This window comes from Mustelus asterias, chromosome 23 (assembly GCF_964213995.1).
Source record: "Mustelus asterias chromosome 23, sMusAst1.hap1.1, whole genome shotgun sequence".
In the NCBI taxonomy this organism is placed as follows: Eukaryota; Metazoa; Chordata; class Chondrichthyes; order Carcharhiniformes; family Triakidae; genus Mustelus; species Mustelus asterias.
The window spans coordinates 49,986,111-50,012,808 of record NC_135823.1 but is presented as its reverse complement, the minus strand read 5'-3'; the positions used below and the strand labels follow the sequence as shown (position 1 = coordinate 50,012,808).

Below are 26,698 nucleotides of genomic sequence, written 5' to 3'. Positions count from 1 at the left end.
AATGTCCTAACATTCGCAATTAGCTCAACTGCAAATGAGCTTTTTACTCATTCTCAGAATGTGGGTGTCACTGGCAAGACCAGCATTTATTGTCCACCTGTATTTCTACCAAGGTGGTGGTGAGCCGCCTTCCTGAAAAGCCGGTACAATGGAGGGCAATTACAAGTCAATAGGTTTGTGACCTTGGTCACATACAAGCCCAGGCTAGATAAGGATGGCAGCTTTGCTTTCCTAAAGCACATTAATAAACCAGTTGGGGTTTGACAACAATCCAACAGCTTCAATTTTACTGACTAAACAAAGTTATATTTATACAGAATCTTTAATGCAATAAAATTCCCCCAAGGCCCTTCACAGAGGCATCATTAAACAAAATGAGACTGAGCCACATAAAGTGATATTAGGACAGGTGACCAAAAGAGGAAGATGTGGTCCAGGTAGCTAAAAGCATGGCTGCCAATGGTCAGCCATTAAAATAGGGAATGTGCATGTCACCAAAACTGGAGGAGTGCTGAGATCTGGAAGCCTTGTGAGGCTGGAGTAGATTGCAGAGATAGAGAGGGGGAAGATTTTAAAACAAGAATGACAATTTTTAAATTGAGGCATTGCCAGACCATGAGTCAATGTAGGGCTGAGAGCAGAGAGGTGATGGGTCAGCAGGACTGTGGTCTGGTGCTCATACTTTAGCGAGGTGGCCACTCATCTTCCAACCTTGGTAAACTTGAGGTCACCTAACACATGCAAAGCCCTGCTCTGTTATTTAAAGCAGATTTCAAATCCCACATTAAAAGCAGTTGGTCACATTACCTTCAGAACTTTGTCCACATCTGGCTTACTGAGGCTCTCTCCAAAATCCTGACCCAGTTTGGACTGGATGACATTCCTACGCACGCGATAATTTTTTGAAAATATTTCAAGGAGTATCTGTCGATGCTGAAATAGAAAATGTCAGTCCTGCATTATTGAGGACACAAGCCAAGTCCCCCCGCCCCCCCAAAGTACCACAGAACCATATAGCACAGGAGGAGACCATTCAGTCAGCGAGCCTGCACTGACTCTCTGGAAGGGCAGTCTCACTTCCAGGATCTTGCAATTTTTTTTCAAGTACATTTCCAATTCCAACGTAATGTTGCTAGCAAATCTGTTTCCACCACCCTTTCAGTCAGTACCTTTCAGATAATAACTTCTTGTGTTTTAAAAATTAATTCTCATCTTCTGTTTTTTCTGAGTACAACCCTCCCTCCCCATCTCTCTCAAAACCCTTCATAATGATGAACCTCACTATCAAATCTCTACTTTAATCCTCTCTGGTCTGTAATCGCTGTATTCAGATCCTGTGTACTGACTGAGGTGCAAAAGTGGATGGGGCTGTTTTAAAAGGAATATCAACCAGTCAACATTATATCCTTTTTTTTCCATTTTGTTGATACTAAGGTCAGAGTTACTCTGAACACTTCATCCACCACCCCAAGATACAAATGGCTTTATACAAAGATCCCACTGCCTCATCTTGTTGAAACTATTCTAACACATTCACCACTCCCCAGCAGAGACCCACAGCTGTGTTATTCCACTGTTTACAATCACAATATTAAGTGACGCTGAAGCTTGGTGCATTGGCCATGCTAAATTCTCCCTCAGTGTACCCGAACAGGCGCTGGAATGTGGCGACTCGGGGATTTTCACAGTAACTTCATTGCAGTGTTAACATAAGCCTACTTGTGACACTAATAAAAAAAAAACTTTATAAACTCTTTAATTCTCTCAAGCCCTGACGCTGCTCCGCACTATGGGCCCGAACCCTTCACCTTGCTTTTCACAACAATGGAAAGCAAACTGACATTGGCCTGAGCAGCAGAGTGAGATACAACAGCTTCAAACACCAATAGAAAAGATACTTTACAATAAGGTATTTACCTGATCAAAGGAGTCCCCAGCTTCCCATAGTGCAAAGACCTTCTGTTCATCCGCTGAGGCAGTTGTCTGTGGAGGGAACTGAACAGCATCTGTGTAAGAGAGAGTGATTCTATGCTCTAAAACTGAAACCCAAAAATACAGAACATGCCCAGAAATGGAAATTTTGGAACTGTGGCAGCATTGGTAACAGATCAGACAGATCCAAAGTACCCTTGGATGGTTGGTGATTGTCAGTGGGAGTTGGGATTCATCCCGTTTAGCTCCAGACAGTCCTGCGAGCCAAGTCTCCAAAAGCCCCAGGTTGGACAGGCAGTGGGAAGGCTGCTGGTGCAGATCTGAGATTGAAGTCCAGTAGTATACCTGCTCACACAAGGAGGGCTTCTAAACCTAGGCACGACCAAGCAATGAGGACCTGGGTAAGTCAGATGTGGGACGGTGCATCGAACACACAGAAACTCCAATTTCATCTTGGGTCTGAAGATTCGGCATCATGGAAGGTTTTTGTATGCATCAGATAGCCAGTTAACCAAAATATTAAAAATACCATAAATTGAGGCTCACATAAACATAAAGGTGCTTTACATCAGGAAGGGAGGAAGGAATGGGATTGATGAAATAGCTCTTTCACAAGATCAGGACGTCCCAAATAAATTTTCAAAACATCAGTCTTTGGATGTTACGTTTAAGGCCGGCAGTTTGCCCATCCCTAATTGTTCTCGGGAAGCTGATGGGGAGTAGTATTCGGGAACTTCTGCAGTCCAAGTGTACACCCACAGTGCTATCAGTCTTGTAATAGTTTTATACAATAGAGAGATTTGCTTAACTATTTCAGCGGATAGTTAAGAGTCAAACACATTGCTGTGGGTCTGGAGTCACATTTCAGCCAGACTGGACCAGGACAACAGGTTTACTTTCCCAAAAAGGACATTTTTGAACCTATTAGCTTAATTCAAACAGGTTCATGGTCACTTTTTATTTCAGATTTTAAAAAATTCTTACCTACCCTGGTGGGATTTGAACTTGCACATTCTTTTTTAAAGTCTACACCTCTGCATTACTCATCAAGTCACATAACCACTTCATGACTGCACCCAGAGTACTTCACAACCAGCAGATTATCTTTGGAGTGTAGTTGCATGGTTAAGTATAGGTAACATGGGGCCAATTTACACACAGCAAGATCCCACACCCAGAATGCCCGTCGAATTGCGTTTGAAGACGCAGCTAGAAGATGAACTCCAGGATATTTTAAACACAGTGCCAGCCTACATCATTCCACACAGAGGATAGAACCCACAGGTTTCTGATTTAGAGATCATTTTGCTGCCATAATTACGTTGAACCTACAGCACTGAAACAGGCCTTATAGCCCAACATGTGTTTATGCTTCACATGAGCCTCCTCCCTTCATCTCACCCTATCATCACATCCTCATTCCCTGCCCCACCTCACCATGTTTTTCAGCTCCTTAAATATCACTTCAACACTCCCTGTGCTGGCGAGTCCTGCAGTCTCACTACTTCCTTAGGTAAAGAAGTTCCTCCCGAATTCTCAATTAGATTTATTGGTGATCAACTTATATTTATGGGCCCAAGTTTTTGCTAAGCCCCACAAGAACAACAACAACAGAATCAAGCCAGACACAGCTGCTGCTAGGACTGATGTAATGGTTGACATCTATCAGTAAAGTGCCACTGACTTTGGGAGAAATTAAACCAGACTGTAAGGCAGGCAGGTGCTACGGCAAAAGCAGCCTCGGTGAATACTGCACATGGGGCAGATGCTGAAGACAAGGTGTTGGGTTAATTACATTGGGTTAACGTCATAGCTTGCTTGGAAGAGCCAGGAACAGAGTGTTAACCAGCAGTGGTGGTACTGTCATCAAGCATTCTCAATCAGCACTCTTTGAACTCTCATCCATCTTGCGTTGTATAGAAGGGAAGCATAAGGTTGTAATTTAGTGTCTGGACTCCGATAAGATTCACTTAAGTTCCATTTATGGTTTACATCATTATTTGGGTGCATGGGATATGCTGCAGCCTCTCGTAATTCAACACGTCTTCAATTTAGTGTAAATAAAGCCCTCAGCAGCTTCCACTTTACTTACAGCAGTGTGGCACGGTGGAACAGTGGTTAGCACTGCTGCTTCACAGCGCCAGGAACCCGGGTTCGATTCCCGGGTTGGGTCACTGTCTGTGTGAAGTTTGCACGTTCTTCCCGTGTCTGCGTGGGTTTCCTCCCACAGTCCGAAAGACGCGCTGGTTAGGTGAATTGGCCATGCTAAATTCTCCCTCAGTGTACCAGAGTAGGCGCTGGAGTGTGGGGACTAGGGGATTTTCACAGTAACTTCATTGCAGTGTTAATGTAAGCCTACTTGTGGCTAATAAATAAACTTTAACTTTAGATTGTTCAGGACAGAGAATAGAGCAGCTGGTTACAACATTGGCTAGGTTGCTAGTGAACCCAAGCAACAACAAATCAGGAGGACGTAGTTGGAAATACTTCTGTAATCATACAGCCAAACGCTTAACAAAATGGATAAGCATACCATAATGCTCATCAACGGCAACAGCCGTGATTCAGTGGCTGTTGGTTCAGCTCATCATAAAATCCCTACAGTGCAGAAGGCGGCCATTTGGCCCATCAAGCTTACAACGACAACAATCCCACCCAAACCTTATCCCTGTAACTCCATGTATTTACCCTGCTGGCCCCCCCTGACACTAAGGGTCAATTTACCATGTCAATTCCACCTTTTGACTGTGGGAGGAAACCCATGCAGACACGGGGAGAATGCGCAAACTCCACACAGTGTGACCCAAGCCAGGAATCAAACCCAGGTCGCTGGCGCTGTGAGGCAGCAGTACTAACCACTGTGCCACCCCAGGTATACAAAGTCGCTCTGCGGATTTAAGGGTGGGCTTTGGTCTTTTTAAATCCTTCACCTGCAGCTGGACAGCAGCTGCCACCACTCGTAGCCTACGTGGTTACGCACTTTTCACTGGTCTACACTGTGCCCAGTATTGAGGTGATAATGTTATATAACAATTAGCACTCGCTGAATGAGCCTTACACCTGACCCTCAATTCCAAACTCTGCACTGCCAAACTCATTCACCCAGACATCAGGAGACCAGAAGAGCTGGACAACCATTAAAACAATTCAAGCACCTCACTGAAGCACTGAATTTTAGTTGTGATTATTGTGCAGGAGTTGGTATTTCTGTTCAATTATAAATATACAGCGGTTTTTCGTGTACATTTCACTGATATATCACGGGGAGCATTCTAGAAACAACTGCTCAAAATAAATGAAGATATTACAGCAAGCAACTTTGTAAACTACTCTAATACTAAGTGATGCTGCTCATCATTGTTTGATCGATATATATGCAACTGCCCATTTTACATACGGTTACTTGAAGTGGTGAGGAGTATTTTTGGCTGTGGATGTAGCCAAGATCTCTCATTAAAAGCTGGAAAGATCACTCCTGCTAAATCTGGCCACCTTTCTGATCAGAGTGAGAACCATTCCAGGAAGTGTCGTCTGCCTTTCACACGCGTGAGCTGTCAGTCACCCCATTAGCGCTCTCTCACATCAATAAACTGCAAGATCAAGCCATGGGGCAATGGTTATCCTGTGAAAGCTGGCAGCAATACTTGGGCAGAGTTTACAGCAAAGAAGCAGGGTGTTTGTCTCAAGAGGGTCTGTGCCGATGATTATGCTCCACGTGTGCCTCCACCCAGCCCCTTTTTATCTCCGATCTATTCCTTTCTCTCTCACGTTTATCTACACTGTTAGTTTCCAGCCCTGCATAATTGGCTCAAGCTACAAGTCTGAATCATTACATTTTCAGAATACTCCAGGAGGTTTCACGTTTCAGCTGATTGATTAGCAGTACACAGCTAATGAGGGTTACTGGGCTACAGAGCTCAAACTGAATTAATGAAATTACAGGAGGCGGCAAACCACTCACATTTCTAACAATGCCCTCCTGGTTTAGTCATCTCGGAGGAATAAATGGTGGGCTCTAGTATTTTGCTACCTATCTGAAATCAGCAAATGTTAATCACAGAAAAATGCAATCCTCCATCAAGTTTTAGATTTTTTAAAAAAACAAAACAGAAGCATTCACAACACATCACGCCATTATATTCCAGTATGCAAATATTCCGTCCTTATTCCCCGAAATGTACAATCTCTCCCACACTCATGCCAATATCAGTGTGCGAATGAACGGTTCTGCAAAGACTGGGAACACACCCAGCCATAGATGCAAATCCGATCGGGGTAAAGTTCAAGTCTGCCCCTTGGCTGATAGAGCAACTTGCAGCTATTACAGCATTTCACATTCACAGGACTTTCCAAAGCCCAGTTAATCAATAATTCTCAAAGAACAGCCAATACGCACAGGCAGAAAGGACAAACAATTAATACAAAAATCCTTGAGAAATGGGATGGCAGATCATAATCAAGGCTAAGGTGCAGTACTGAGCGAGTGCGACAATATTGGAGTCGTCACCTTTCAGATGGGTGTGAAACCTGGCAGGTCTGTTGTGCAGGGATGGTAGCAGTTATTTTGTACGCCTTGGTCAATTTTCTGCCCAATTTCAATTGAGCTGAATGTTCGTAATTGTAGAGATCTCAGTGAGTGTGTGCACATGTGTGTATAAGATATATTAAACATATAAAGAAAGAAAGGCAAGTAAGAGAGAGAGCACAGGAGGCATGTTAGAGAGAACTAGGACTTGGTAGTGCACAAGAGAGATCACACCAGGGAATGTAGCAGTGTGTGTGTATTTGCATTTATATTCCAAATCTTGGGTGTGTGGACCAGATTCTGCCATGGCTGCACAAGAAAAAGACAATGGTTAAAACAAGAAAGAGTGGAAGTCTGGCACGTCTCCTGGATGAGTTGCATCTTCCCAGCCTGACAACATCTTCCCAGCCTGACAACCAGATCTCGGGAGGTTTCAGCTGTCAAAATGAATGATTCTCCACTTCCGCAGCTCGGAGCACAGGGCTGAATCGGCAGAGGTTCTGCGGGGGGCAGAGACTGCTAGTGGAGGCTGGCATCATTCACTGCCTGGGCAGGTGTTAGCACTGAACTCGGCCCCAGCCACTGCATCTAATTGCAGAAACTAAACGACAGCTGCTTTCCCCGGGATGGCAAACTGCCACATTCAGCACATGTTGCCAGCAGCAGCAGAAAGCCATGCTGCAATTGTGATGCCAGGGCAAGTACCCACAGGGTTCTGAGAATACCCCATTCCAACCTCTGCTGAAGATTACCACCAGCATGGATTTCCTCAGACCCCCGAGATATATTTGACCATTACAATTAAACGAAGCACTGGATTCTGTACAAGTTGTTGTGAGACTTCTTATTCCGTACAAGGCACAGCACAAAAAGTAAAATAGCCTGCGCTAGTTATTAAAACATCTGCAGTTTATCCCCAGTGATTTGGGCTCTGGAACAAGTGCTTTAAAAACAGCCAGACCTTCCAATTAAATTCTGTCCACTTCCACCGTAACACTGTGAGCTCCAGGTACTGGGCGAGAATAATTTCATACCAAGCTTGGTAATTGACTCCGATCACAAGTTGCACTCATGCAGAAAAGACTCAATCTCACGCTATGCTGAAATATCTGTGATGTTGCAAGGTTAGCTTTATGCCTCGAAGCCAAAAAGCCAGCTTCCCAACTAGCTGCATGTCAACTCATCATTTCCCAATGACTTGCATTCACTAGACTTTAGTCACTTGCTCAAGGCTGATGCATCTCTAACCAGGTCTGACGTGCAACGTTAGGCCAATTTAAAACGGCATTTGAATTGAAATAATCACCCTGGGATGGGTTAACCCTCAAACTGCTGGCAACTTTGGGGGGGGGCTAATAAACTTTAGGAGTAGCACATGCTGACCATAAATATCATCAGCATATTTCAAATCAACATTTCACCTGTATTCACCTCAGCTTTGCTAATCTGTCCTATTGACTTCTGTTTAATTTTAAACTTTAATTTTTCAGCCAAGCTTCCTTTTTAAATATATCAGTAGGCAGAGGTCACTTGGCCCATTCTACCTCTGCTGGTTCCTTTGGCAGAACTATATTTTTGGTTGTGCTCAAATGTTTGTAAAATTATTCATCTCCATTTCTTCCTCATCTACGTCAAGTTGAAAGTTGTAGGTTCGAGTCCCACTCCAGCACACCACTGGAGTTGACATACCAGGTTGACGGGTGCTGAAGATCCCACGACATTTCTGGTATCTAGACCACAACCAACACTCCAATAAACACACGGTAACTGGCCAATCTTTCTATGGGATGTGGAGCTGTGCTGTGCACAAAACTGCTGCTCTGTTCACCAAGGTAACAACAGCTACTAGAACATGGAATACAGGAGTTGGGATGTCTTGAAGTTGTACAAGATATTAGTACGGCCATGCTTGCAATACTGTGTACAGTTCTGGTCACCCTATTATAGAAAGGATATTATTAAACTAGAAAAAGTGCAGAAAATATTTACTAGGATGCTACCGGGACTTGATGGTTTGAATTATGAGAGATTGGATAGACTAGGACTTTTTTCCCTGGAATGTAGGAAGCTTCGGGGTGATCTTATAGAGGTCTAAAACATGAGGGGCATAGATCAGCTAGATAGTCAATATCTTTTCCCAAAGGAGGGGAGTCTAAAATTAGAGGCATAGGTTTAAGGTGAGGGGGGAGAGATACAAAAGGGTCCAGAGGGGCAATCTTTTCACTCGGGGGGTGGTGAGTGTCTGGAACAAGCTGCCAGAGGTAGTAGTAGAGGTGGGTGCAATTTTGTCTTTTAAAAAGCATTTAGACAGATAGATGGGCATAGAGGGATATGGGCCAAATGCGGGCAATTGGGACTAGTTTAATAGTAAAAACTGGGCAGCATGGACAAGTTGGGCTGAAGGGCCTGTTTTTTTTTGCTGTAAACCTCTAACACTTCAAGGCAATCACTGCTTGGGAAGTGCTTCCAGCCATCCCCGAGAGACTGTAAGGTACAGAATCAATTTAAGAGCTGGGAACTTGACTTTATATTTAAAAAAAGGTCTTTGACAAATGTGAAACCAGATCAAAAGAAGTTAACACATCAATTCTAATGCAGTGGGCTATGCAGTGGGCATTTATTTGATAAGGATCTTTGGGTTACTGCATCACTAGCGCAAGAGACTTCAGAACATCCATTAGCATCAATAATTTAGAAGGCTTTGTGCAGTTGTCATGATCTGTTAACAGCTGAGAGTCCCTATCCTGGGCTCTGATCACACGCAAAGCTGAAATATTGAACTTGCTTTATTCCTTCTCTTATATTATAATCTCTTAGATACAGATCTGCTCCTGTGCTTAAACTGTCCTGTCATTCTACAGATTTAAATTCTCTTTACAATGATAATGAAAGAGCATTTTTAATTATCATTCTATGAAGTAGGTTCTACTGACCGCAATCCCCAATGTGTTAGAAGGAGCAGAGGTAGCAAAACTACAGAAAGTTGCAAGGTCAGAGGAAGGCAGAAATGTGAGGCTGAGGAGCCAGAGACTGCTGGGTGAAGACCTCCTACTTCTGCTCCGAATTCCTATGTTCCTGTTTCAGAGACAAAGAAATACAGGAGCTCCTTGTAGGTGTTGCATTAGCACCAATATTAAAATGCATTGGGTTCCATGTTACACAGGGGAGCTCCCACAGACTGCAAGGTTGACTCATTGCAGCTCTTGGTACAGAATCTGCTCTCACTAGATACTGTTCAAGCATAAAATCCAAGCTGACACTCCAGTGCAGTTTTGAGGGAGTGCTGCACTATCAGAGTGGACGTTTTCTGAATGGGAACTAGGGCCCCGCCTGACCCCTCAGGTAAAGATCCAGTGGTACTATTTTGAACAGTAAGAAGTTTAACAACACCAGGTTAAAGTCCAACAGGTTTATTTGGTAGCAAAAGCCACACACGTGTGCCTTTTGCTACCAAATAAACCTGTTGGACTTTAACCTGGTGTTGTTAAACTTCTTACTGTGTTTACCTCAGTCCAACGCCGGCATCTCCACATCATGACTATTTTGAACAGCAGCAGGGATGTCCTCCACGCTGTCCTGGACAAGGTGTGTCCCTCAATCAACATCACACAAACTGCTTCCTGTTCACAATCACAATGCTGTTTGTGGGAGCTTTCTATGTACAAATTGGTTTCTGGGTTTCCCACATTACAACAGTGACTACATTTCAGAAAGTGCTTCACTGGCTGTAAAACATTTGGGACTTCCTGTGGTTGTGAAGGGTGCTATATAAATGCAAATCATTCTTTCCATGGTCCAGAACCGGCTGCTGCTTAAGGGATATCACATATCAATACAAATAAAGGAAGTGAAAATCTAAATGCTTCCATTTCTGGAGAGACGCGGGGAGATGACACTTATCCAAAATGATGTGGAGGGGCCAGCATTGGACTGGGGTAGGCACAGTAAGAAGTCGCACAACACCAGGTTAAAGTCCAACAGGTTTATTTGGCAGCACGAGCTTTTGGAGTGCTGCTCCTTCATCTGATAAGTCTCACCTGATGAAGGAGAGCGCCCCAAAAGCTCATGCCACCAAATAAACCTGCTGGACTTTAAACTGGTGTTGTGAGACTTCTTACTGTATTTATCTAAAATCCCGGTGATTCCCAAAGCAGGTTATTTAAATTCTAGTAAACACAAGACAGAGAGGAGCTAGCATTTTCATATGGGGCTCCCCAAAGAGCAGCTCCTGAAATAACATCTCTCATCAGGTTCATTATTGCTTTGAGTGCAGTGTCTGGTGAGGGTGGGAAGGTGCAAGATGCCCTGGTGCCTCTCTGACTGGACTGAATCACCTTCAAGAAAAGGAAGAAAATGTGGAACACAGCACGAGATTAACACCTGCCAGAGCTGCAGACTGTGGAGGCTCCAATGCATTCTTTTGATTTGAGTAAAACAACAGCATTGTGCTGTATAATGCCACCACTTCACATTCTCATTCACTAGGCTTCCTTCATTAAGCCACTGTCATGCACAAGGAGCCCATTCCCCATCCCAATCCTTTCCCTGACCAATTGTATTTCATAGCAGCCTCACTCCAACGCTCTGGTGCTGAGTAGGCCTCAGTGATGCCCAGAAACTCCCCAATATTTTATCCGTTGTGTGAAAAAAGTTGGCAGGTTATCTGACAGTGAAGGATATCATAGACCAGCTCAAACTGGTCTCCAGCTTTCAGACATCTGAACAGATCTTATTTGCCCTACAGGTAGACATTAAAGCCCCCACAGGACTATTCAAAGATGAGGAAGTGGAGTTTTCCATGGTGTCCTGGCCTTCACTCATCTCTCAATCACCAATGGAAATGTATCACCTGGTCATTTAAATCATTGCTGTTCATGGGAGCTTGCTGTGCACAAATGGGCTGGAACTTCTCCTACATTCCAACACGGGCTGCATTCCCAAACAATGAATTGGCTGTGAATTATTTTGGAAGGTTCTAAGGGCATGTAAGGCAATATATAAATGCAATATTCTTACTATCCAACTTTCTTAGTGCCCATATCTTATATAAAAAGATGACTTTGTAGGAAATCTAGAATTCCACACCTCATAAATCCACACCAAACAGTTGTTGAGGCTGGAGAGGTGAGAATTAAACATTTCAAAACAGAATTTATAGATCTTTGTTGGGTATTAAAAGTTTCAGGGCTAAGGCAGATAGTTGGAGTTGGGGTACAAATCAGAAACAATCTAATTTAAAGACGAGACAGGCTCGAGGGGCTGAATGGCTTAGAAGTGTAGAATTGTACAGTGGAGGTGGTTATTTGGCCCATCAAGTCTATGCTACTAGCCCTTTTGAGAGTAATTGGGTGAGTCCCTGCTCTTTCTCCATTTCCTTTTCTCCCAAATCTTAGCTGCTCATGTCACCACTACTTCCTTTACCAATCACCTTAACTCAGTGCCCTCTGGCTATCAACCTTTTAGCCACTGGAAATAGTTTCTCTTTATTGACTTGACCTAAACCCTTCACCATTTTAAGCACATCTGCTAAATTTCTGTAACTTCTCTGCTTTCTCCTGCTCCTATGTTCCCAATAACTGCAGAACACAACTCTCCTGTTATCACAAGTACTTCCACCAGAGTTTATAACAGTTATAGTGTAATATATAGATACTCACAGGCACCAAGATCTGTTTGCATCCACAGCCCAAAAGGGTCTCCTGTAACATTCGGTCCGAAATGCCGCTGAATAAAATATGCCCAGGGGGCAGACTTGCCAAGTGCAGGTTAAACAGTCGCTTCAGTTCACTCAAACTGAGCACATAGTGTTTCCTGAGCATCCCCCGCACAAATTCTTTCAGCTCTGCTGTCACAACCTCACTCCGAGCCCCCTGGCACTCAGCGCGCAAGTCTGCCGAGTCGCGGGAGCTCTCATCTGAGTGGACCCCATTGGCCGCCTCATTTCTCAGCCGTGAGTCCGTGTCCATGGGCTCCTCATCGCTCAGCGGCTCCTCCTTGATCTTGATGTTGAGAGGAGTGCCCTCAGGGGCCTGAGCGCCGGTCCTGTGCGGGGCCTTTCGCCGCCGGTAGTCGTTCTCCAGGACAGCATGGTTCTCCCGCGCTCTCTCTTTAGCCGTGGCCACTCGCCGCTCCCCACATACCACTGCTGGCAAGGATGCTGAAAGCAAAGCAAAGACAATTCACTCCTTTTGCACAAAAACATTACAAACTGCAGAAAGCCACTTGTCTTTTTATTCTCCTTACGAAGTATTTAAAGGGTTGAAAGAGGCCATGCAACCGGGCTAGTCTATGCTGGTATTCACGTTCTATATGAGCCTCCTCCCACGCCCGTCTGCATCTTCTATTTCTACTCTACTTTTCTATTTCTTTCTTTCTCTCTCCAGTAATTATTTAAATTCCCTTGCACGCAAATTTCTGATTTTGATGGAAAAGTGGACAGAATTACAAAGTGCAATCCCAAAAATGTTAAAAGCCCAATAATTCCACGTTAAAAAAATATAATTTGATCTGTTCTTTACCTTAGAGTTGCTCGTTTTAATGTTTCCAGAGAATCATAGAATTGCTACAGGGCAGAAGGAGGCCATTCAGCCCATCAAGTCTGCACTAACTCTCCTACAGAGCATCTTACCAGGCCCTATCCCCGTATTTACCCCACTAATCCCCCTAACCTACACATCCTGGGGCACTAAGGAGCAATTTAGCATGGCCAATCCACCTAACCTGCATAGCTTTTGGGAGCAAAACTGGAGCACCCAGATGAAACCCACACAGACACAGGGAGAATATGCTAACTCCACATCCAAGGCTGGAATTGAACCTGGATCCCTGGCGCTGAGATGCAGCAGTGCTAACCATTGTGCCACCGGGCCTCCCCAAAACAAGTACATGCTACATTGAATTAAAAATGGAGAGTCTAATTCTTTTTTGGGTTTGCCATAAATTAAATGCAATCAGTGATTAAAAGTTGACTAGTTTCTTGACATGTTTACCTGCTTGAGAGGTGGGTTTCTTTGGCATCATGTCTTCCTTGGAGAGATTGTACACTTTCTCCAACCTGCACATAAAGACCTGCATAGTTACAACTGAGAACATATCTCCCATTGTAAATGCTTTATTCCATAGCCCCCTCCACTGATGGGAATTTAATTGCCAACTCGGCTGGACAGCTAACTCCATTTCACCATCTCCTATCTGTGGTTAAATAAAAGTTGAACTCATTGTAGGCAGTATTCAGTAAAGATCCCAAGGATCTCCATTTATTAAAGTCAAAACAAGTTAGGTCTAAAAGTTAGATTTCTGGTAAGTTTGAGTAGGGAATAGGCAAGCAAATTGGCCAATTCTTCCTCTCAACAACTATGGTTTTGGAAAACCTCCTTCAGTAACTTTACTATATCCAACTTGTTCAGACTGCTGAAGACAGGGATTTTGCTGCTAGGGAAATAATTCTGTTGGATAAAGCTCCTACCAGTAATTGTGATTTTTGGGGAAATGGGGATAGTCTCTCTCAACTCTGGGTGGGGGGGGGGGAACAATCTCTCCCAGTAATCCTGGAAGACAATGTCTTCAAGTCTCAATACATCCCACAAACAATGCTGCTGGGAATGTATTACAAAGCCCCCTTTCCAACACAATGCGTACATGCAGGCACACAAGAATTGCCTGGAATGTTACACATTCATCTAACAGCAGCAGGCAGCACATTGAAAAGGGAAATCAAAAACCCAAAGCTGACTGGGGAGAGTGGTGGGAGAGGTGGGGGAGGTGTTTAATCTCAGTTAAAATGCAGGGGTTTTGTCAGTTTTCTCTTGGTAAAATATTCACTCATCAGCACTGAAATCATCCAGGAATGAGCCACAACTCTCTAAAGTTAGCAATGATACTTGATAGCCTGCTACATTGGTGCTCCTATGGGAATGAAGGAGCCAGTCAGTGACTATGCAAAAAGTCTGCACAGAAAGGTTCTTTGTACAAGATGCAGTTGCATGGTTCAAAAAAAAACCTCATCTTTGTGTTGTGAAAGGAATGAATGGAAAGGAGGGCGACGCGTTTCGAGAGAATTACACAGTGCAATAATTTGAAGTATGCAGAATCATGCAGTAACATGTTAAAGACTCAGTTAGGGTGGAGCGACAGACAGTCTGATCACATTAACAGCTTAGCCACAGAATTATGCTGTTACCATAGAAACAGCATCACCTTGGTACAGTGCAAAGGGAAAACAGTGTGCTGGCGATGGGACTGAATGTGCTGAGTAGGACGGAGCTGTGTGCTATCACAAGGAGGGAAGGATTCAGCGGCAGTGACTTGGTGGTTTCAGACAGCAAGGAGAAATAATAAAAGTAAAGGGAGACAGCGAGTGACTTTTGGCACTTCCCGTGCTCCTCCCAGTAATCAGCAGAGGTGAGTCACCGGCAGCACTCAGCAGGCAATCCACCGAGCTGGAAATGTGACCTAGAGTCAGGGAGGGAGGCTCAAAAACTAAAGTCGCAAAGGTCGTACAGTAGCCCCTTGAAACAATGTTTACCACATTGAAAATTCCACAATTCTTAGAGGGTTTGATAAAATGGATGCTGACAGGGTGTTTTCCTGACTGGGGAGAGAATAATAATCTCAGATTATGGAATTGGCTGCGTAGGACTGAGATGAGGAGAAATTTCTTCAGAGGATTGTGAATCTTTGGAATTCTCTACCCAGAGTTAGGGATGTCCCACTGTTGAGTACATACAAGATAGAGATTAATACATTTATGGATACTAGGAACTAAGAACACGGAGATAGGGTAGGAAGGAATATTTGAGAGCATGGCGATTTCCTGCAAGCTGTGCCCATCATACTCGCTAATTCTATCTTTTACTCTTGTTCTATGCTTACACCCTAGCTATGACTGTAACACTACATTCTGCACTACATTTCCTTCTCTCTGTACGGTATGCTTTGTCGGTATAGCGCGCAAGAAACAATACTTTTCACTGTGTACTAACACACATGACAATAAACCAAATTAGGTGTAGCTGATGCAGATGATCAGTTATGATCTTACTGAACGGCAGAACAGGCTTGAAGGGCCTTAACTCAACATCTTTTAACTGCTCCTTTCCCTGCTCCTGTCTAGGTTAAGTGTCTGAGGGGGTCAGTTTAGCCGGTTCAACGGCTGGTTAGTGATGCAGAGTGACGCCAACAGTGCGGGTTCAATTCCTGCACAGGCTGAGGTTATTGATGAAGGTCCTTACCCCTCGCCTGAGCTGTGATGAACCTTAGGTTAAATCACCACCAGTCATCTCTCCCTATCAAAGGGGAGTGCAGCCTACGGTCAATCTGGGGCTATGGCGACTTTACCTTTCCTTTACTGTATACTTTTACCTCCATTTCCCCAAAAGGCCAGCTGCATTTTCCTTTATGTCCTGTATTCAGATATTGAAAGACTGACTCATCTTCATCACAGCTTGCAGTAATACTGTAAAACTATGCAATGGCATGGTTACTGGACAAGCGATTCAACCCCATCTCCGATATACTCAGTCTGACACATGACAGCTGGTGTGACGGCTGTGCATCTTTCCCCAACCCCCAGTGAGATAATGGATTACTTGGCCTGAATCCCCAGCCAAAGCATGTGCTGCCTCTGGACAACATCTGGATGCTTCTTCACAAACTCTGCGTCGTGGGGAAGCAGGAACTCCCAGCCCTTGTTGATACGCGGAACCGCCATTTGCTCCAGGAAGTCCTTCACATCCTCAGGTGGGAGCTGGTCAATAAAGATGAACAGAGGTGAGGTTGGGTTCCCTGACTTTACGAAGCAGATTTTGATCATTATAATGAATAAAGTCAATGTTACACATGCTGTTCGGCGCATGTTTGAACCCAATCTGGAACTCCAAGAGAATGGGTTCCATATATCAATGAACAGCAAACCTGTATTAATTTAAAAGTGCCAATGGCACAACTCATTGCAAAGTTATGGTCCTTTTCTATTCATCGTTGGAAAAGCTACAATTCTAAAGGTTAAACGTTGTGAATATTTGATTATAATATGCACTCATCTCCCAGCACGTGTCAATTGATTTATAAAGTTATTTTCAGTCATTATTAAAAGATACCAAAACTCATTAGAGTTTTAACAATTGCGTCAAAAATAAACATTTCTTAAAATCTCTGCCTCTGGATGTGTTGTGCACATCATTCATATATATATATATATATATATGTTTGTGTGTATGTGCAAATGTCTGAGCATGAATGCACCAGAGCGCATGAGCAAGGGAGTGAGACAAAAGGAGTATTACATTTTCCAAAGTACTGTAGTCGAAGATTTTGGTCAGTAAATACATTCTGTGCTATTAGTTTTATCCACGTCACTGAGCTAAACAAAGTCAGGAGTACAGCAATAACTGCAGAGCAGGGATCTGTTCACACTGCGTACCTTGATCACAGCAGCTATTTCTTTCCGTACGACCCAGAGATCCTGGGTAAACTTCCACATCTGCAACAGGAGAAAGCACAATTCAAATTAAAACTTGACGCTTAACAATCTAGGTTCACAGGGGTGCTGGGTTTAGACAGTTACATTAGGAAGACGGGTTGCAAATAAACTTGATTAGGGGGGGTAATCTGATCGAGGCATTTAAAACGATGAAAGGAGTTGATAGAATTAATGAAGAGATACTATTTTCTTTGGGCGACCAAGTAAAGAGTCCAGAACAAGGGGTGTCATCTTAAAATTCAGGCCGAGGCCATTCAGGGGTGAAATCAGGAAACAATTCTTCAAAAGGGAGTGGAAATCTGGAACTCCCTCCTCCAAAAGGGTGCTGGGAATGAGTCTGACATTTACAACGTCATGGTTGATAGATTTTTCTTAGGTCCAAGCTTTTGCAGCTCCTATCTGTACGAGACACAGGAGTTTGAGCTGCAAACATTCAAATGTTGTCTCAATTCACTCTGCTGGGTTGCATAGCCAGTTGTAACTTATCACCAAATTCCCACTGAGAAGCAGACCAGGAACTGCATCCCCTCCCTGAGTGTTTCTTCATCCACGCAAAGGAGCACTTCTTCCAGGCACTTCCTAGACACTAGAAATGGAAGGTTATATTTTTCAGGGGGGGGCACAGTGGTTAGCACCATTGTCTCCCTGCGCCAGGGACCCGAGTTTGATTCCCGGCATGGGTCATTGTCTGTGTGGAGTTTGCACGTTCTCCCCATTTCTGCGTGGGTTTCCTCCGGATGCTCTGGTTTCCTCCCACAGTCCAAAAATGTGCAGGTTAGGTGGATTGGCCATGGTAAGTTGCCCCTCAGTGTCAGGGGGGCTAGCTAGGGTAAATGCATGGGGTTATGGGGATAGGGCCTGGGTGGGATTGTGGGGTCGGTGCAGACTCAATGGGCTGAATGGCCTCCTTCTGTAGGGATTCTATAATCAGGAAAGGACAAAACAAACTGGGTCCTTTTCCTCTTGAAAGGAGAAGCCTGAAAAATGATCTAACATTATGGGAAAGAGTTCAAACAGGCGGCCATCAGTATGAGACCAGGAAATCAAATGGGAAATTGAAGAGAAATGTCTTTACAGAGTGGTTACAACGTGGAATTCACCATCACCGGGAACGGTTGATGCGAGTTATATTCTATTTAATGGGAGGCCTCATAATCACATGACAGAGAAAAGAAATGGGGCAATACTTAGTGTTAGAAGAGGAGACTAGGAGGAGGTTCAAGCGAAGGATGAACATCACCATCAACTGGTAGGGTCAGATGGCCAGTATCTGTGCTGTATATTAATCCACATGATTCTGTGCAGTGCCTTGGCTCAGAAAAGGTTCAGTTCCCTCCTCATTATCACATTGCTATTAGTGAGAGCTTGCTTTGTGCTCACTGGCTGCTGTCTCCCTCTCATTATTATCAGTGACTATGCACCAGCTTACCAGAGTACAGTTGCTTGGGCACATTCCACAGACACTCACCAAGACGGGGGTGTAGTGGTACGTCACTGGACTAATAATCTAGAGGCCCAGGTCAATGCTCTGGGGATATAGGGTTCAAATCCTATCACGGCAGCTGGTGGAATTTAAATTCAATTTATAAAATATAGAATTTAAAGTTAGTCTTGGTAATGGTGACTGTGAAGCAACATTGATTGTTGTAAACTAATGCCCTTTAGGGAAGGAAATTTGCCATCCTTACCCAGTCTGGCCTGCATGTGACTCCAGACCCACAGCAATGTGGTTGACTCTTAAGTGCTCCCTGAAATGGCCTAGATAGCCACTCAGTTCAAGGGCAATCCAGTTTGGACAACAAGTGCTGGCCTAGGCTGTAACACCCAGAATCGTATGAAGGAATAGAACAAAGCAAATACACCCAGAACCACGCTGCAATCAATTCGAGTGTTCTGGGGCTCAGTGCATTTCCCAAACCTGCTGCCAATTTGTTTTTCTGCCTTACAAATCAGCAAAATCAAGGAATATATTACTGACAAAAGCCTCATTCCACTGGTGTTTTACTTGGAAAAGCATGGCCCAGATAATCAAAAGATATCAAGAACATTGACAAGATAACATAAGGCAGATATTTTAAAATTAGAGGCAGAGGTGAAGAGGTTTAGGGAGAGGATTCCAAATGTGAGGCAGCTGAAGGCAGAGCTTCCAATGATAAAATGTATGAACCAGGAGACGTGCCAGAATTGAAGGAGTGCAGAGATCTCAGAGGTTGTAGGGCTGGTGGAGGTTTCAGAGATGGAGAAGGCCAGGCAGTGAAGTTTTTAAAAATAAGATACCAGATCGAATGCCTGTGGTTTGCTTTACACAAGATCAGACAGACATATCTGGCCATCTTCAAGAAATGATGTGCCAAATCAAAGTTTGTTTTGATGCAAGAACAAGACAGGCCAAGCATTTTTGATGTGAACTCTTTGTACGGATGAAAACATAACCTGGAAAAGTAAAGTCACCGTAGTCTGAGATGACCGTAGGCTGTGACTGGAGGCGATTTAACCTGAGGACCACCTCAGGAAAGGGGCAAGGGCAGGGCCTTCAAGAATAGCTTTAGCCGGCATGGGAATTGAACCCATGCTGTTGGTATTGCTTTGCATCACAAACCAGCTGCCCAGCCAACTGAGCTAAACCATCACCCTTTTAGATGCACAACAAAAGGCAGAAGCAAGCAGAATTCCTGCATTACTTAATATTTCACCATCCAAGTAAGCATTTATATAGCACCATACACAGCCTCAGGACATTCTAAAGCACTTGCAACCAATGAATTCCTTCAGAGTGTGGTCACTGTTATAATGTGGGAGAGGCAACAGTCAATGAGCACAAAGCAAGCTCCCACAAATGTAATAATGAGCAGATAATCTGTTTGTGATGTTGGTTGGGGGATAAATATCGGTCGGGACACTGGGAGCAACTTCCCCTGCTCGTCAAAATAGTGCCATGGAATCTGTCCTTCTCAGAGGGCAGAAGACAGAAGAGGCCTTGGTTTAACGTCTGGTCTGAAAGATGGCGCCTCCAACAGTGTTGTGCTCCTTCAGTACAGCACTGGATCGTCAGCTTACATATAGTGCCAAGCAAGTTTATCAACTCAGTATTTTTACAGCACAACCTATTCAATCAGGAAACGTTGCACAGACTTAGCATTTATTGTTTCACTTCTTTTTAAGACTAGGATGTTGGCCAGGCGATAGACCTGTGAAAGGACCTCCCTCCCTACATTTTCCACTCCATAAAACGGCAGCAAAGCATTGTAAGTCAGTTTCATTTTAAATCACGATGGCACAGAGGTTAGCATTACTGCCTCACAGCGCCAGGGATCTGGATCCTATTCTGGCCTCAGGTCACTGTCTGTGTGGAGTTTGCACATTCTCCTCATGTCGGCGTGGGTTTCCTCTGGGTGCTCCGGTTTCCTCCCACACTCCAAAGATGTGCGGGTTAAGTTGATGGGACCGTGCTAAATTGCCAGGAATTAGCAAGGTAAATATGTGGTGTTACGGGGATAGGGCCAGGGTGGGGTTGCTTTCAGATGGGCCAAATGGCCTCCTTCTGCACTGTAGGGATTCTATGATTGTATGAAAATGCACAATGCAGAACTGAAGCTGGAAAGGAATTAGTCAACTAACAGTCACAGCTCCAGACCCATTAGCTTTCTGGTTTGATTCAGTTGTAGAATTCTCACCTCTGAGCCAGAAGACTGTGGGTTCATGTCCCACTCCAGACTCTTCAATCCATGAGTCTTTTGCGACACTCCTGGTGCAGCACTGAGGGAGTGCCACACTGTTAGAGATGTCATTTTTCATATGAAACTTTAAATCCTCTCATACAAACACCAGGAGGTCCTAGCACTGCTGCCTTACAGCGCCATGGACCCGGGTTCGATTCCCGACTTGTATCACTGTCTGTGCGGAGTGTGCACGTTTTCCCCATGTCTGCGTGGGTTTCCTCCCACAGGCCGAAAAACATGCTGGTTGGGTGCACTGGCCATGCTAAATTCTCCCTTAGTGTACCCGAACAGTGACCACATTTCAAAAGTACTAGATTGGCTGTAAAACACTTTGGGACATCCCACAGTCATGAAAGACAGCATAGAAATTCAAGTCTTTCTATTTAATTCACCATTAATGGAGAACCAAAAGTAATATTATTGTACTTACAGCAAAGTCCCTTCCTCTGCACAGCACTTCAGCAGCAACTCCACTGTGCGGGCTGCAGCTGTCCTTTGGATACAACACATCGCTGTTCAAAGACAGTTACAGGTTACTCAATTGTGTGAAAAAATATATATACATACGCACACTTATCAAAAAATATTCATCGAACTAAACCATGCAGTGAATTAGATCGATCCCTTCTCTTCACGATCAGCCTGAGTAATCGAATCAACAAATTTCAATCTCGGGCTCTCAGATACATTGTGATCTACTGAGCCCAAAGGTATCAGACTCCTTTACACACATGGCATCAGAAACAAAGATAGGTTTATGAGAATAGGTTACATAGACTGGACATATATTCTTTAGGAGATTAAGGGGAGATCTAATTGACATGTTTAAGACGAGTAAACAATAATACAGTAAGTAGAAACTATTTCCTTTGGCTGAGGGAAATATCCAGAACAAGGGTGTGTGTGTGTGTGTGTTTACAGCTGCCATTTTGATGTTGATGGTTAGGATTGTGGATGATTAAAAGGCAATTCATAGGATCCCTACAGTGCACAAGATGATCATGCGGCCCATCGAGTCTACACCAACTCTCCAACAGAGCATCTTACCCAGGCCCACCCCCCTACCCTACCCTTGTAACCCCACACATTCATTCCACTAACTTACATATCTTTGGACACAAAGGGGCAATTTAGCATGGCCGATCCACCTAACGTTTGGACTGTGGGAGGAAACCAGAGCACTGGAGGAAACCCAAGCAGACACGGGGAGAACATCCAAACTCCACACGGTCACCCAAGACCGGAATTGAACCCAGGTCCCTGGCGCTGTGAAGCAGCAGTGCTAACCACTGTGCCACCGTGCCGACCAAATGATCTGCAGCCAGCTTTCTTTGCGCTCTGTAAAGATCTCCATAACTATATTGATGAACCTACCAAAGTTTTCCAGGGATTTAACCACATACAGATCTGTTCCCAACAGCTTGCATTTCGGGCGTGATAAATATCTCAGAGTTTCAAACGGAAGAACCTGACACAGAGGCATTATGGGAGGGATGAGGACTAGGGGGCACAGTTTAAAAATAAGGGATCTCTCTCAAGACAGGGATGAGGAGAATTTTATTTTCCTCTGAGAGGGTTAAGTCTGTAGAATTCTCACCTGCAGAGAGCAATGGAAGCAGGGCATTGAATATTTTTAAGGTGAATTAGATAAGGTTCTTGACTGACGTGGCAGTCAAAGGGTATAGGGAGTAAACAGAAAAGTCAAATCTACCATCAGATCAGTCATGGTGATGCAATGACGGAGCAGGCTTGAGGGGCCGAATGGCCTCCTCCTAATTCATATGTACATACATATGTTTGTACCGGTAGATAGTGAAGCTAAAACCATGTGCAAAAATTATTTTTTGGGTTGGGAACTTTAAAGGTGAAAAGCAGTAGCAAGTTGGAGGAAGTTGGGGAGGGAGGTGCAGCCCAGTGGCTCTGAAGAGATTGTTAACCACAGAATAGTGACATTGCCTCCATGAAATACAGTCCCAGGAGTCCTTCAGTCACATAACACAAGATACCAAGTTTCAGTTCAAAATATGTTGCACAAGTTAGTTTAACTGTGTTATATTTTCAATATATGCAATTTTTAAGTTTAAAGATTGACCATGGCAGATGAAATGCATCAATGATTGTTAAAGGGAGCTTTTAAGTGAAAGAGATAAGGTACTATATTTAGCAGACTATTGGATGAAGTGTCAGTGTATCAGACACCATGAAAACGAACAGACCATTACAAATGGGGAAACTGCACTAACACAGGTTGTAAAACAGTCACAAGGACAACCTCCAGCCTGGAAAGGTTTAACGGTTGACAGAAGCCTCTCCCTCCACTTCAAAGAAATGCTGTAAAAACCCCTGCGCTTGCAGTTAAATTTACAACCTCATTATCTGTATTAATAAAGTTGTAAAGCTGAAAATATTTATGGACAGGGTCAGGACTTCAAACTATTGCACTCAGCATCAGTAAAACATTTCACTGGAAGTGAAAGAACTTAATACGAGGGTGAAGGGGAAGAATAAAGATAACTGGAGGCGGTAAAGTATTAATTTAAAATTCCTCTCCTCGATTGATACGATTTGGATTTAAAGATGATCATGTTTGGTCAGCCACAAACATTTAATTGGCAAAATAAATCTCGCGTTAACTATAAATAGTATCTTCAGTGTGTACCTTTTAACGACCCAGCATCCCTGAACTAACATGGCCACTTGTTGAATACAACGTAGGACGGCTGTGGAATCTACTCCCGATCCCAGAAGACCCATCAGGTTTGCAAACTGCACAACTTTTACTGGGGGGGGGGGGAAAAACAAAGAAGCCGATTAGAAACAATTAAGTTTCCCTCCACCTTGTACATTTAAAACACCTCGTACTCAACTTACTGGAGACAGTGTTATAGGCAAGTTACTGGTGTATTTATACAAAAGGTAAAGCTTGTATTGCTTAGGCAAAACTCAAATAGAGCACAGGATGAATTTTATAAAATACATGCTCCCAGCACACAATCTCCCCCCCGCTGGGAGAGTTCCTGTGATATGTATCCTCGGTAAGCTGCCAATGCTCAATACTGCAACAACTTTCATTTATATAGCGTACTTAGATCCCAAGGTCCTTCACAGCAGCATTATCACACAGAATGCGATATCAGGCCAAGTAAGGAGATATTAGACAGCTTTGTCAATGAGGTAGGTTTTAAAAATCAAAGGAGGAGAGACAGAGATTTGTGGAGGGAATTTCTGACCATAGGGCTGTGGCAGCTGAAGGCATGGTCACCAACAGTGGAAGGATTAAAACGGGCCACGTACAAGAGGCCTGAATTAGAAGAATGCAGAGTTCTTGGAGTATTGTAGGGTAGATGATGACAGAAATAGAGAAAGGTGAGGCCATGGAGGGATTTGGTAAGAAGAATAAAAAGATCTAGATTTGAGATGGCACTTGACAGGAAATCAATATAGGCCAGTGAACAGGGGGTGACGGGTGAATAGTTTAAGCGAGTTAGGACACAGGCAGCAGAGCTTTAGATGAGCTCAATTTTACAGAGGGTGGAAGAGTGTAGATGAGCCTTTGGAGCAATACAAGAACCTCATTGGCAGACAGCTGCAAACCACTCACCGTTCTTCATCAGGGTCCTCACTTGATCAGCGAGAGGAAGAGTCCGTAGCTGAGCCATAGACAGCACATTGCTGGGGGCCAGAGGCACCTTCCTTAAAAAAAAACAATGCCGATGAAACTCCGAACAGCACAGCTTTAGCCGCAAGGACGTGCAATCTCAGACTAATAAAAAACAGCTAGAGCACTTCAACAAAGCTTGCATTACATTCCAATTTGGGCTTAAGCCAACAGGTCTAAGATGCAAAGGAAATTAATCAACTTACAATTCCTCTTCTTCAACTGGAGGCATCAACATGGACAAATACTCACTGCAGAGAGAGAGAGGAAACACTATGAAAAGGAGGAAAGATTGCCATTTATACATCAGTTCTCAAATACCTGGGCTTGATCGGGAGATTAGGACGCCACGGTGGCTCAGTGGTTAGCACTGCTGCCTCACAGAGCCAGGGACCCGGGTTTGATTCCCGGCTTGGGTCACTGGCTGTCTGGAATTTGCACATTCTCCCCGTTTCTGTGTGGGTTTCCTCCGTGTGCTCCGGTTTCCTCCCACATTCTGAAAGACGTGCTGGTTAGGTGCATTCACCCAAACAGGCGCCGGACTGTGGCTAGAGGAATTTCATAGTAAAATCATTGCAGTGTTAATGTAAGCCTTACTTTTGACCAATAAACAAACTTTACATTCTCAACAAGGCTTTAGAGTGTAGAAACCATGTTTGTCAAATCTGGTCCAGATTAAAAAATTAGTGGATAATCAATCAGGCAGATTCATCTACTCATTTCCAAAAAAAAGCAAGGAGTTAAAACACAAGGGGTTAAAATCAAGGGATATTTTTTCAAGATGAACCAAAAATTGGTTAAGGTGGTGCTGGTTTGCAATGGGGTACAATTTCAGAAGTGTGACGTGGGCAGGGTATGTTAAATGATTAAAAAGGAAAAGGGCCTTAGAAATGGATATTCCCTAAAGGGTCCAGGTCCAGCCAACAAAGCAATGCAAACAAGGTCCTGGGCTATAAAACTCAGGCCATGAAACAGAGTTACATAGGGTTTTGGCAAAACCTCACACCATTCAAAAGGTCCATGAAAAGAATCAGCCAGGCGTTCAGCCCCTGATCATTATCTAGTGAACGGAGATGGGGCTCAGCAATAAGGTGATCCTACAGTCAGCAACTATCCAGAAAGGAAAATCCAGAAAGTGCATTAATATATAGCATCTTTCATTAACGCAATATATCCCAAAGCACTTCACAGCCAATTAAATAAAAGTGTGGCCATTTTTACAATGTAGAAAATGTGGCAGCCAATTTGTGCACAGCAAGCTCTCACAAACAAAGTAATGCGATAATGACTAGGATATTCTATTATGTGATGTTGGTTAAGGGATAAATATTGACCAGGAGATGGGAAGAACTCTCCTGATCTTCACCGCCCACCCCAAGAGTGCTGACAAGGCCTTGGTTTAACATCACAAGTTAGATGAGGCGCTCACATCTTGCTCAGGCTCTGAGAACGCAACTGCAGCAAGAGCAGGAGGAATCAAACACAAAAAAAGGAAGCTCAATCAATCTCAACCACAGCCACGTGTTACAGGCTTGGTTCGCAATGTAGCATTACGAAATAGGTAGCAAGAAAGTGATTTATTTGGTTTATTTGTTGGGTTGGTTTGGGAGGTAATGAATTTTCTGCCCCAGCTCCTCCCAGGCCTTGTATCACATACATTGTACCTGCTGCTAGGTTACCCGGGATATACTGAAGAAAATAGAAAGAGCTGTTCCCTCCAATCGAGCCTCCTGCAATGTGACACTTGCCAGCTCCCTCCTCCCTATAGCAGTGAGCTTCAGGCGCGGTCGTGTTACTTTCTGCTATTTTCAGCACTTTTGAGTTGGGGAGGTGGGAACTGGCAAGAGGAACAATACTTGCCCACCAGTGTATTCACGGTTGTTTCAGAAGCTCAGGGATTGGGAATTTGACAAACCACCACCAGTTCATGTGATCAGAACCCCTCAATTGTTTAATAACATATCTAAAAGTGTCAAAAGGTGAGAACAAAATTTGGATCTTTTTTAGATTAGCAGATACCACCCATTAATGGAAATAGGTTACATGTCTATTAAAACACCACCCAAAAACATGGTCACTCACCATCCCCACACTCTGACATCTTTCCACTGAAACTCAATACAAGCATGGAGAACAGCAGCACCTCTTTTGATCAGTCACTTTACAATTATCCAACTTCAATACTCAGATCATAACCACTGTTACAATTTATTCAGACGCAGGTGTTGGCAATAATTCTGCCGTTGCTTTTTAACTTATTCACACCCATGTTTCCTCCAATTATCACCATGTCCTTTTGCCTTTTAATACATCTGCCTTCCAGCCAAAGATTTAACGTTCCGTTCTTTGCTCCCTCCCACCTTTTTCTGCCTCTGCACTGGTTT

At 43.8% G+C, this 26,698-nt stretch overlaps 1 protein-coding gene across 11 annotated transcripts in view; it reads right to left on the bottom strand.

Annotated features, from left to right (window-relative positions):
* polr3e (polymerase (RNA) III (DNA directed) polypeptide E) overlaps positions 1-26,698 on the bottom strand; it is a 66,408-nt gene that overhangs the window by 3,424 nt on the left and 36,286 nt on the right. For 8 of the 11 annotated variants that reach the window (XM_078240586.1, XM_078240580.1, XM_078240578.1 and 5 more), the window contains 10 exons: positions 24,521-24,565; positions 24,258-24,349; positions 23,316-23,436; positions 21,087-21,168; positions 16,878-16,937; positions 16,045-16,202; positions 13,447-13,511; positions 12,115-12,614; positions 1,918-1,995; positions 808-933 (listed from right to left, as the gene is read on the bottom strand). In XM_078240586.1, the coding sequence (XP_078096712.1) occupies positions 808-933; positions 1,918-1,995; positions 12,115-12,614; positions 13,447-13,511; positions 16,045-16,202; positions 16,878-16,937; positions 21,087-21,168; positions 23,316-23,436; positions 24,258-24,349; positions 24,521-24,565 (1,327 nt within the window). Of the gene's footprint in view, positions 1-807; positions 934-1,917; positions 2,007-12,114; positions 12,615-13,446; positions 13,512-16,044; positions 16,203-16,877; positions 16,938-21,086; positions 21,169-23,315; positions 23,437-24,257; positions 24,350-24,520; positions 24,566-26,698 lie in introns of all 11 variants that reach the window. The other 3 variants (XM_078240582.1, XM_078240581.1, XM_078240576.1) reach the window with 1 other exon arrangement.